This window comes from Salvelinus alpinus, chromosome 6 (genome assembly GCF_045679555.1).
Source record: "Salvelinus alpinus chromosome 6, SLU_Salpinus.1, whole genome shotgun sequence".
Taxonomy (NCBI): Eukaryota; Metazoa; Chordata; class Actinopteri; order Salmoniformes; family Salmonidae; genus Salvelinus; species Salvelinus alpinus.
This window is the reverse complement of record NC_092091.1, coordinates 39,733,413-39,746,481: the sequence shown is the minus strand read 5'-3', so window position 1 is coordinate 39,746,481 and position 13,069 is coordinate 39,733,413. Positions and strand designations below refer to the sequence as shown.

The 13,069-nt window shown below is 40.9% G+C and overlaps 1 protein-coding gene across 3 annotated transcripts in view; it reads right to left on the bottom strand.

Annotated features, from left to right (window-relative positions):
- The window catches only part of LOC139578671 (exocyst complex component 2-like), a 95,265-nt gene that overhangs the window by 50,224 nt on the left and 31,972 nt on the right, over positions 1 to 13,069 (bottom strand). For all 3 annotated transcript variants that reach the window (XM_071406595.1, XM_071406594.1, XM_071406597.1), the window contains exons 3-4: positions 5,396 to 5,572; positions 4,958 to 5,084 (exon numbers count right to left, since the gene is read on the bottom strand). In XM_071406595.1, the coding sequence (XP_071262696.1) occupies positions 4,958 to 5,084; positions 5,396 to 5,572 (304 nt within the window). The remainder of the gene's footprint in view (positions 1 to 4,957; positions 5,085 to 5,395; positions 5,573 to 13,069) is intronic.

The following is a 13,069-nucleotide window of genomic DNA, read 5'->3' as shown; positions in this document are numbered from 1 at the left end:
TTTGGAGGAAAAAGGGGGAGGCTTGCAAGCCGAAGAACACCATCCCAACCGTGAAGCACGGGGGTGGCAGCATCATGTTGTGGTGGTGCTTCGCTGCAGGAGGGACTGGTGCACTTCACAAAATAGATGACATCATGAGGGAGGAAAATTGTGTGGATATATTGAAGCAACATCTCAAGACATCAGTCAGGAAGTTAAAGCTTAGTTGCAAATGGGTCTTCCAAATGGACAATGACCCCAAGCATTCTTCCAAAGTTGTGGCAAAATGGCTTAAGGACAACAAAGTCAAGGTATTGAAGTGGCCATCACAAAGCCCTGACCTCAATCCTATAGAAAATTTGTGGGCAGAAATGAAAAAGTGTGTGCGAGCAAGGAGGCCTACAAACCTGACTCAGTTACACCAGATCTGGCAGGAGGAATTGGCCAAATTTCACCCAACTTATTGTGGGAAGCTTGTGGAAGGCTACCCAAAACGTTTGACCCAAGTTAAACAATTTAAAGGCAATGCTACCAAATACTAATTGAGTGTATGTAAACTTCTGACCCACTGGGAACGTGATGAAAGAAATAAAAGCAGAAATAAATAATTCTCTACTATTATTCTGACATTTCACATTCTTAAAATAAAGTGGTGATCCTAACTGACCTAAGACAGGGAATTTTTACTAGGATTAAATGTCAGGAATTGTGAAGAACTGAGTTTAAATGTATTTGGCTAAGGTGTATGTAAACTTCCGACTTCAACTGTACATATGTATCTCGAAAGACAGTGAGAGAGAAACAGAGAGAGAGATTGAGAGAGAGTAAAAGAGAACTTTCTCAGTCTGTTCAGTTATTCCCTCACCTCCAAACCTGGCAAAGTATCAAAGCCTGCTTTAACATGCATCGGCTCTGTTGCTCTGCTCTACACAGACGGACAGGAAGCACATACGTATACGCTGAGAGAAACTCTGCTCAAGTTCAGTAGGCTAACTCAAAATAAGCAGTTACAGTCCTGACTCCGGAAATGATCACTCGAGCATCGCGGCTTGGACGGTGCTAGGACGGCGTTTGTTACTCTGTAGCATGCGGACCAAAATAAAAAGGAACACGTTGATGACATCACCAGGAAGTGTTTCGCAGACCAACAAGAGGACTTCCTTTAAAAAAAAAAACTTTTTCAAACAATATAATCATATAGACAAAAGAAAAAAAGACAGACCCAAACATCAACGATACCAAAGCTGCCCAAACCCACATGTTCCTACTGCATCCATCTCCAGTGATTGTAAGACTATGCCATATGGCCTCAAATTGAGCTATTCTGCTTTTCCTCTGTCACCCACACCTTTTCAATATTGAAATAATAATGCATTTGATTCTTCCACGTTCTTAACATTGGAGGATAATTTGATTTCCAGTTAAGTAAACATTTTTCAAAATGATTGACAAGAAAAGTATGGTCCAACCCGTTTGGTATCTCAACGCACCCTCATATGCCATGTCTTGAAGTATGCAGATAGACAGGCTAAAGATTCATTTACATTGTAAAACTTCTGACAGCCAACTTTCTAAGTCCACCCATTACTTTTTGAATTTATAGCACTCCCAGAAGGCATGAATTATTGAATCACACTTAATACGACTCCGCAGTTGTACTGTAAAATTTGTGAATTTTGTCTCTTGTATAATAAATATACATTTGTTTATACTGGATTAAGCGTAAATTTTTGTTAACTGTAATTTCCTTAGTTATGTTCCAGCACACCCTCCATCATGTGCCAATATCAGTTATTTTTAAGTCTTGGTTCCAATAGTTTATATATTTTTTCTAATAGATTGTCAGTTGGATAGGCTCTCTCTGCAAGGTTTTGTATATCTTACTTATTATAGTTATACCCTTTTCTGACTCAAATAGGATTCCCTCAACATTGCTCTGATGTCTAAGACTTAAAATCAACATTTTGTGATATAAAAACTTTTAATTTGCATGTATTTGAAAATGTCTACATTAGTCAGTCCAAAATGGCTTTTTTATTTTGTAATGGAAATAATGGCATTTCCTATTACCAAGCCATTTACAGTTTCTATGCCTTTAGTTTTACATGTGGGCTAATATATCGGTGAATTCTGAAAAGCTTTCCAAGGATTGTTCCATAGGGGAATATGGTGAATTATTGGTACTTGTAGAATGCGTTTAATTGTCTTCCATTTTGTTATACTGTTCTTAACTATGAAGTTGTTAATGTTCTTAGCTTAATGCTATGAAAATAGACACATTAAAAGATTCTGGGGAAGTGCATGCGCATCTTCAATATGCACCCATTTTTCCACTTTAGTGCATTAAACAATATTTAAAAAAAATAAATGATTTAACCTTTATTTAACTCAGTTAAGAACAAATTCTTATTTACAATGACGGCCTAGGAACATTGGGTTAACTGCCTTGTTCAGGGGCAGAACGACAGATTTTTACCTTGTCAGCTCGGGGATTCGATCTAGCAACCTTTCGGTTACTGGCCAACACTCTAACCACTAGGCTACCTGCCGTCCCAAAAATGTCACAAGTAAAAGCCTTTGGTGGCGAGTTGATACAATTCCAGGTCTGGAAGTTTTAAACCACCCTCAGACTTAGGGAGATTAACACTTTTATTTGCATATACACACCCGTTCAAAAGTTTGGTGTCACTTAGAAATGTCCTTGTTTTTTAAAGAAAAGCTATTTTTTTGTCCATTAAAATAACATAAAATTGATCAGAAATAAAGTGTAGACATTGCTAATGTTGTAAATGACTATTGTAGCTGGAAACGGCTGAATCTTTATGGAATATCTACATAGGCATACAGAGGCTCATTATCAGCAACCATCACTCCTGTGTCCCAATGGCACGTTGTGTTAGCCTTTTAAAATTATAAATTTGGATTAGCTAATTGATCATTAGAAAACCATTTAGCAAAAACTGTTGTTCTGATTAAAGAAGCAATAAAACTGGCCTTCTTTAGACTAGTTGAGTATCTGGAGCATCAGCATGTGGGTTCGATCACAGGCTCAAAATGGCCAGAAACAAAGACCTTTCTTCTGAAACTCGTCAGTCTATTCTTGTTCTGAGAAATGAAGGCCATTCCATGCAAGAAATTGTCAAGAAACTGAAGATCTCATACAACGCTGTGTCCTACTCCCTTCACAGAACAGCGCAAACTGGCTCTAACCAGAATAGAAAGAGGAGTGGGAGGCCCCGGTGCACAACTGAGCAAGAGGACAAGTACATTAGTGTCTAGTTTGAGAAACAGACATCTCTCACAAGTCCTCAACTGGCAGCTTCATTAAATAGTACCCGCAAAATACCAGTTTCAAAGTCAGCAGTGAAGAGGCGACTCCGGGATGCTGGCCTTCTAGGCAGAGTTCCTCTGTCCAGTATCTGTGTTCTTTTGCCCATCTTAATATTTTATTTTTATTGGCCAGTCTGAGATATGGCTTTTTCTTTGCAACTCTGCATAGAAGGCAAGCATTCCCGGAGTCGCCTCTTCATCAAAAATGTGATATTTTTGGTTTCAACCGCCGTGTCTTTGTGAGACGCAAAGTAGGTGAACGGATGATCTCCGCATGTGTGGTTCCCACTGTGAAGCATGGAGGTGGTGGTGTGATGGTGTGGGGGTGCTTCGCTGGGGACACTGTCAGTGATTTATTTAGAATTCAAGGCACTCTTAACCAGCATGGCTACCACAGCATTTTGCAGCGATATGCCATCCCATCTGGTCTATGCTTAGTGAGACTATCATTTGTTTTTCCAACAGGACAATGCCCCAACACACCTCCAGGCTGTGTAAGGGCTATTTGACCAAGAAAGAGAGTGATAGAGTGCTGCATCAGATCACCTGGCCTGCACAAATCACCCAACCTCAACCCAATTGAGATGGTTTGGGATGAGTTGGACAGCAGATTGAAGGAAAAGCAGCCAACAAGTGCTCAGCATATGTGGGAACTCCTTCAAGACTGTTGGAAAAGCCTTCCAGGTGAAGCTGGTTGAGAGAATGGCAAGAGTGTGCAAAGCTGTCATCAAGGCAAAGGGTGGCTACTTTGAAGAATCTCAAATATATGTTGATTTGTTTAACACTTTTTTGGTTACTACATGATTCCATATGTGTTATTTCATAGTTTTGAATGTATTCACTATTATTCTACAATGTAGAAAATAGTAAAAAAATAAAGAAAAACCCTTGAATGAGTAGGTGTGTCCAACATTTTTACTGGTACTGTACCTGACTAAGATTGAAAACTCAATGCCCCCCTTGTTAAAAATATTTTCAGAATACTCTAAAATCTCGAGATATAAAACTCAATTGGCTACATTCATTAATGTGATGTGTTTGTGTATTGTGCACTGTGTATGTGTGCGTGTGGCCATTTTCGGGTGCGTTTACTGTACTATGCGGTTATAACATGGAGGGTTTGCAGCCCAGTCAGGGGCTCTCCTCCCTGTCCACGAGCGATCACTTGCCACCTGGATCCCCTGGCCCCTCTAAACCAAACAAACATCAGAGGGCCTAGAGCACAGATATACCAGAACTAAACTATACAAACTAAACATGACATTACAGACTGTGCATTCCCTGCCAGTCGCGTGGGAGGCAGAAGCCACACCATACGACCTGCCTGCTATGGCCATGTGTGGTGGCTTGCAATCTTTCTACTCCACTTTTTCCTCTCTTCTTTCTCCTTCCTTTCAGGCCATGTGTAGTGGCTTGCAATCTTTATTTTCAACTCTTTCGTTTCAACTCATTCCTCTCTTCTTTCTTTCCCTCTCCTTTAAACACAATTATGGTGTTTCCAGTGCCTTTGTGCAGCGGTTAAAGCCAGTTGTAGCCATTGCTGTGTTGGCATAACATTTCAAACATCTCCACATGGGGATTGTTTGTTTGTTAGACTCAATGACTTAAGCATGTGTGTGTATGTATGTATGTGTGTGTGTGTCCCTACTTGTCAAAGTCGATGCCTAGCGGATTGCTGGGTCGTAGGGAGAGGGGGGAGATGCCTTTGTAGCGGTCGGTTCTCATGTCGTAATAGTTCATCTCATCCACCCACACAGCAGACTGGTCCAGGATACCTACAGCACAGACACACAGGAAACACATCATCGCTGAGAGGACAGCCCAGATCACACACACTCAATTATAGTACCTGACAGAGCTACTATACAGTTTGTAAAGCAACACAGGACAATAGAGTATGGGTTTGTGGTGTGTTTCCATACTCTATTTCCTAGTAGCCTGAGCTTGGAAAAACTGAGGCAGATTGTCTGTTCTTGTGCAACGGAGTAGTCGTTCTAGAGTTCCTCTGATGATTGACAAAGAGAGATGTGTTTGTAGACTTAAATTAGAACTGCCGTGGTCGCCGAGGGCAGAAGGAGTATCTTACCGATCTTCTCAGCCTTGAGCAGTTTGAAGGAGACGGTGGAGGTGCCGTGGCCTCCTGACTTGGTGGTGACGATGATCTCTCCCTTATCGTCTTTGGCTGGGCCCACACGACACACTATCTTACTGGCCGACATCCACTCAGCCGTCAGCAAGCAGTTGTGACCACATATGGACAGACCTGAGAGAGAGAAGCAGAAAGAGAGAGAAGTGAGGCTAATCAAATATATAGGCGAGCTAACAGCAACAGGACAAACAACCAAGTAATAACATAAGAGACACACTGAGAGAAAAGGCATGATACATTGACACAAACAGCAGTTTAATAAACCTGTCATTTGGGGTCAAAGTTCAGGCCAGGTCCAGTCAGTCCTGTGGGTGGCCCTGACATGAGTCTCTCACAGCTTCATCATTCTGTCCACACAGAGTGCTGTCACTTCAATGCTAAGTGGCTCAATAAATATCTATTTACTGTACTTTTACACTCTCTATCTGACCCTTCTCCTTGTCAGTGTGAACACTGGAATAAAGAGAGAGCGAGAGACAGCGAGAAAGAGCAAAACCACTTCCTCTGATTTATCTGACTAGATGGAACTCGACAGTGTCGGACATGTGTAATCAAACATCATAAAAGCCTGTGAGAGATGATACAAAAATAACCCTTGAAACAAACTGAATAATAATATGGCCATTAAATTAAAGCACATTTCCTGCCTCTGTACTGTACATATACACAAAACACAATTTTATTTGCTATCTAACATATACATTAAAAGGCTAATTCTAGGCTATGGGGACATTAGTGGTCAGAAATAGATCCAAATGATTGGCCAGGACTCCGCCTGCCAAGTCCACAGCAGTATGTGTGAGGCCATGTCTTCCATTTGCGGGCGTCTTGATTTTAATTCTTGAAAATAACACACTGAAATTCTAGGCATATTCTAATTGGTGACATTTTGACAATATAAAAAAGTTGGACATTTCTATTAAAATAAATGTATATTGAAATACATTATGTCCATAAAATGCAGCAACAAGACATGGGGTAGTGGAGATTATTTTTGTTTCACTAGCGTTACTCTTTTGCAAAGTAAAAATTGTGGCCACAGATGTTTAGTTTAAAAAAAAAGGTGTTGTGTTTTTATTCTACACATTTTACCATAGAGCTGAGACAACATTTTGCCGTTTTAAGACAAATTTTATGCAATTCTATGCATTTTGCCATGGCTAAATATGTGTTCATACGCACAAACATAACAAAATCAATACTGCTAAATTCATTGCTTTTGGAATTTTCAATACTCCCTAGCTTTCATTTTGGTGATTTTTAGTTCTCAAAGACTATAAAGAAATATATAGGTCTATTATCTTTCATACATAGTTTATATCTGGTTTTAGTTAAAGTTTTTCCATGCCGAAAATGTATTTAAAACAATATTATTCTATTTTTACATGCTTAGGTGGCCTGCCCAAGGATTACAATGGCAGAAAAATCTCTGCCAAAGGCATCCAATTCAATATGATTCAGATATCTAACAATTTTATTTAGTATATAAAATCACATTTTAAATGTACACATTTAGTTAAATGATGTTCCAAAATGTTATAGTATTTATTTTTTCACTTAACCAATGTTGATTAAAACTCGTTATCTTGGGTGTTTTAAATTCATTCGGTTAAACGAAACAAAAAGTAATTTAATCTAGATTCATAAAAATGTGTTTTCCACTTCATAAAGTCATGAACACCATTACATTTGATACACATCAACAAACAGTCCGTGTAATGTAAGCAGAGCCTGACCATCGCTGACTGGTCCAGTGAGTTCTGTGGTAGACTGTAGGCTAGTAAGGCTCTAGCCAGGCTCTGGGTAAATTAGTTACTGAGTCCAACCGCGGACGGGTCATAACGGCATAAACTCTACTGCACACAGACTTACTTACACATTCTCTATCATACACTCTGTCTAACACACACACACACACACACACATATCATCAAATACCAGTGAGAACATTCACATAAACAAACAGAATAATTGTATGCATCAAAAACAACCGCACCAATGAATACACACACTGGCTAATCTTCGAGGAAGTGATTTGACTGTTGGAAGTCACATCTAAATAACAGAGTTAGTGCTGTGATGGTCATCGAATTTCAGGTGTCTTGGTTGGCATGTCATATGTGCACAGTTATCAGCACAACATTAGCGGATATGGGCCTAACTATCTTGCTCTTGAATAATTAATTAATTGTCAGACACACAGACACCCAACCTTCTTTTTTAAGAGACATTTATTTAACATAAAATCAATAAAAACCTGCATTGTATTATAGAAAGTCTACACAAACTTTTTTGTCTACTGAAGTGCCATAGGCTAGCGCTTCTACCATAAATGACCACTAACAACAGCAACATAAATAGGTAAGAGCAAATATTAACAGTATATCTATAGGGACATAAAACAAAAATAATTAAATAGATATAGAATAAAATGTTTTGCTATTTTATAGCAAACGGCGACAGCTTGTAAAATGCAAACTATGCATATTGACTTTGTCCGGCTTGAGGCACAAGCCGACAGGGTTAACAATGTATCCCCACAGTGCTGAATATTCGCTCTGATGCGGTGCTCCTGGCGCAAATACACATGCATCTGCGCGCCAGCTTCGACATCAATGGATAGCGAGTCTGGTTCTCTCACCACCAGGTCAGGGGATTATCTGTTATCTGATTATCTGTTGGGTCACGCTGTTCCTGCAGGTAGTTAGTAGGTTCGGTGTCTGCACGGACTCTGAGGGGTACAGGGGCAGTGTTTTGGACCCTTCGCTTCTGGAGGAGATCCCCTAAATTCCTTTTCTTGGCAGACGGTGGCGCACTCGCACCATCATTCGAGTCATCATCTCCCTCAGTTGCAATAGCAGCAGTAGCACCACCACCCCCGGCTCCGTCGCCCCCTGCTTCCACAAGCTCTTTGAAGAGTGCATCTCTCATCTCGTTCAAATCATCCCCTTTGTATCTTGGGTCGAGGAGGGAAGACAAGGATAAAAGCCATTTTATTTCCGGTAGGCGGTACTTGTCCTCGAGAACATCTTCTGGACATCTTCCTTTTGAGGCTTTGTGTTAGGTCGTTGGAGAGGCCGGCATGAGCAGATCTCCCCTCAGTAACTGGAACACAGGCTCCACTGACGAGACAGAACGTAACGTGAGAACATGAGAACATCAGTGAAGTCAGCCACAGGTTTCAGTGCTGCTTGGACAGATGGCAAGATGTCTTTATCCTGCCTTTTAGGATGAGGTGATTATGTTTACGATGCGAGACCAGGACTCGATCAATGGCTGGTGCTTGCTCCAAAACCCGCTCTACCATTTTTGGTTTGGTTCCCCACCTAGTTAAACAATGCCTTGGAAGAAAACATTTGATTGGAAGAATAAAACAAACAGGCAAATTTTCGTTATTAAAAAACAATGGGCCTACGGTAATGCAACATTGAATGATTCAATGTTGCATTACTATAAGCCAATTGTATTTTCACAATGAAATTAGCTTATGTTTGGAGAAAAAAAAAATGTATTCAGTGCATCTGAATAACATAATTCTACGTGAACAATAATTTAACATAGCATAGCTCAGGGATGGGCAACTTTGCTGGGGTGGGGGACACAAAATCTGAACTCATCATGAGGGGCCACAGATGCTCGTGCGTCTGCGTACTCACATGGCAAACCCCCCCCCCCCCCCCATCACATTGCGAAAAAAACATTTTAGGAACCCCCTTCTTGACAGCACAGAAACATATATTTTTTTTTAGCAGTTTAAAGCAGGTTTGCTGCAATTCTACACATTTTGCCATGGAGCGGAAAGAAAATGTCCAGTTTTAAAGCAAGTTTGCTGCAATTCTACACGTTTTGCCATGTGGCAGAGAGAAGATTTTGCAATTTTATAACTCATTTCATGCAATTCTACTCATTTTGCCATTGGACGGAGAGGAAAATTTGCTGGTTGCAGATTATAATATATGAGTGAGACTGACAAAAAATATCAACGGGGGCACCAGGGCAGTAATTCAACCATTATTACTTCAATTAGATAGCTGGCTGCTCGACTAACTTACAAATCCCCCCAAAGGTTGCGGATTTGTTTGTGTCTTGTTTGTGAATTGTTGTTTGTGTCGCACTGCTTTGCTTTATCTTGGCCAGGTCGCAGTTGTAAATAAGAACTTGTTCTCAACTGGCCTACCTGGTTAAATAAAGGTGAAATAATAATAATAATAAATATATATATATATATATATATATATATATATATATACAGTGGGGAGAACAAGTATTTGATACACTGCCGATTTTGCAGGTTTTCCTACTTACAAAGCATGTAGAGGTCTGTCATTTTTATCATAGGTACACTTCAACTGTGAGAGACGGAATCTAAAACAAAAATCCAGAAAATCACATTGTATGATTTTTAAGTAATTAATTTGCATTTTATTGCATGACATAAGTATTTGATCACCTACCAACCAGTAAGAATTCCGGCTCTCACAGACCTGTTAGTTTTTCTTTAAGAAGCCCTCCTGTTCTCCACTCATTACCTGTATTAACTGCACCTGTTTGAACTCGTTACCTGTATAAAAGACACCTGTCCACACACTCAATCAAACAGACTCCAACCTCTCCACAATGGCCAAGACCAGAGAGCTGTGTAAGGACATCAGGGATAAATTGTAGACCTGTACAAGGCTGGGATGGGCTACAGGACAATAGCCAAGCAGCTTGGTGAGAAGGCAACAACTGTTGGCACAATTATTAGAAAATGGAAGAAGTTCAAGATGACGGTCAATCACCCTCGGTCTGGGGCTCCATGCAAGATCTCACCTCGTGGGGCATCAATGATCATGAGGAATGTGAGGGATCAGCCCAGAACTACACGGCAGGACCTGGTCAATGACCTGAAGAGAGCTGGGACCACAGTCTCAAAGAAAACCATTAGTAACACACTACGCCGTCATGGATTAAAATCCTGCAGCGCACGCAAGGTCCCCCTGCTCAAGCCAGCGCATGTCCAGGCCCGTCTGAAGTTTGCCAATGACCATCTGGATGATCCAGAGGAGGAATGGGAGAAGGTCATGTGGTCTGATGAGACAAAAATAGAGCCTTTTGCTCTAAACTCCACTCGCCGTGTTTGGAGGAATAGAAGGATGAGTACAACCCCAAGAACACCATCCCAACCGTGAAGCATGGAGGTGGAAACATCATTCTTTGGGGATGCTTTTCTGCAAAGGGGACAGGACGACTGCACCGTATTGAGGGGAGGATGGATGGGGCCATGTATCGCGAGATCTTGACCAACAACCTCCTTCCCTCAGTAAGAGCATTGAAGATGGGTCGTGGCTGGGTCTTCCAGCATGACAACGACCCGAAACACACAGCCAGGGCAACTAAGGAGTGGCTCCGTAAGAAGCATCTCAAGGTCCTGGAGTGGCCTAGCCAGTCTCCAGACCTGAACCCAATAGAAAATCTTTGGAGGGAGCCGAAAGTCCGTATTGCCCAGCGACAGCCCCGAAACCTGAAGGATCTGGAGAAGGTCTGTATGGAGGAGTGGGCCAAAATCCCTGCTGCAGTGTGTGCAAACCTGGTCAAGAACTACAGGAAACGTATGATCTCTGTAATTGCAAACTAAGGTTTCTGTACCAAATATTCAGTTCTGCTTTTCTGATGTATCAAATACTTATGTCATGCCTTAAAATGCAAATTAATTACTTAAAAATCATACAATGTGATTTTCTGGATTTTTGTTTTAGATTCCTTCTCTCACAGTTGAAGTGTACCTATGATAAAAATTACAGACCTCTACATGCTTTGTAAGTAGGAAAACCTGCAAAATTGTCAGTGTATCAAATACTTGTTCTCCCCACTGTATATATATATATATATATATATATATATATATATATACATACACACACACAGTTGAAGTCGGAAGTTTACATACACTTAGGTTGGAGTCATTAAAACTCGTTTTTCAACCACTCCACACATTTCTTGCTAACAAACTATAGTTTTGGCAAGTCGATTAGGACATCGACTTTATGCATGACACAAGGAATTTTTCCAACAATTGTTTACAGACAGATTATTTCATTTATAATTCACTGTATCACAATTCCAGTGGGTCAGAAGATTACATACACTAAGTTGACTGTGTCTTTAAACAGCTTGGAAAATTACAGAAAATGATGTCATGGCTTTAGAAGCTTCTGATAGGCTAATTGACATCATTTGAGTCAATTGGAGGTGTACCTGTGGATGTATTTCAAGGCCTACCTTCAAACTCAGTGCCTCTTTGCTTGCCATCATGGGAAAATCAAAAACAAGCAAAGATCTCAGAAAAAAATTTGTAGACCTCCACAAGTCTGGTTCATCCTTGGGAGCAATTCCCAAATGCCTGAAGGTACCACGTTCATCAGTACATACAATAGTACGCAAGTATAAACACCATGGGACCACGCAGCCTTCATACCGCTCAGAAAGGAAACGCGTTCTGTCTAGAGATGAACGTACTTTGGGTCGAAAAGTGCAAATCAATCCCAGAACAACAGCAAAGGACCTTGTGAAGATGCTGGAGGAAACAGGTACAAAAGTATCTATATCCACAGAAAAACAAGTCCTATATCGAAATAACCTGAAAGGCCGCTCAGCAAGGAAACGTTTGACCCAAGTTAAACAATTTAAAGGCAATGCTACCAAATACTAATTGAGTGTATGTAAACTTCTGACCCACTGGGAATGTGATGAAAGAAATAAAAGCTGAAATAAATCACTCCATTATTCTGACATTTCACATTCTTAAAATAAAATGGTGTTCCTAACTGACCTAAGACAGGGAATTTTTACTAGGATTAAATGTCAGGAATTGTGAAAAACGGAGTTTAAATGTATTTGGCTAAGGTGTATGTACACTTCAGACTTCAACTGTTAATATACACTGCTCAAAAAAATAAAGGGAACACTAAAATAACACATCCTAGATCTGAATGAATGAAATATTCTTATTAAATACTTTTTTCTTTACATAGTTGAATGTGCTGACAACAAAATCACACAAGAATTATCAATGGAAATCAAATTTATCAACCCATGGAGGTCTGGATTTGGAGTCACACTCAAAATTAAAGTGGAAAACCACACTACAGGCTGATCCAACTTTGATGTAATGTCCTTAAAACAAGTCAAAATGAGGCTCAGTAGTGTGTGTGGCCTCCCTACAACGCCTGGGCATGCTCCTGATGAGGTGGCGGATGGTCTCCTGAGGGATCTCCTCCCAGACCTGGACTAAAGCATCCGCCAACTCCTGGACAGTCTGTGGTGCAACGTGACGTTGGTGGATGGAGCGAGAGATGATGTCCCAGATGTGCTCAATTGGATTCAGGTCTGGGGAACGGGCGGGCCAGTCCATAGCATCAATGCCTTCCTCTTGCAGGAACTGCTGACACACTCCAGCCACATGAGGTCTAGCATTGTCTTGCATTAGGAGGAACCCAGGGCCAACCGCACCAGCATATGGTCTCACAAGGGGTCTGAGGATCTCATCTCGGTACCTAATGGCAGTCAGGCTACCTCTGGCGAGCACATGGAGGGCTGTGCGGCCCCCCAAAGAAATGCCACCCCACACCA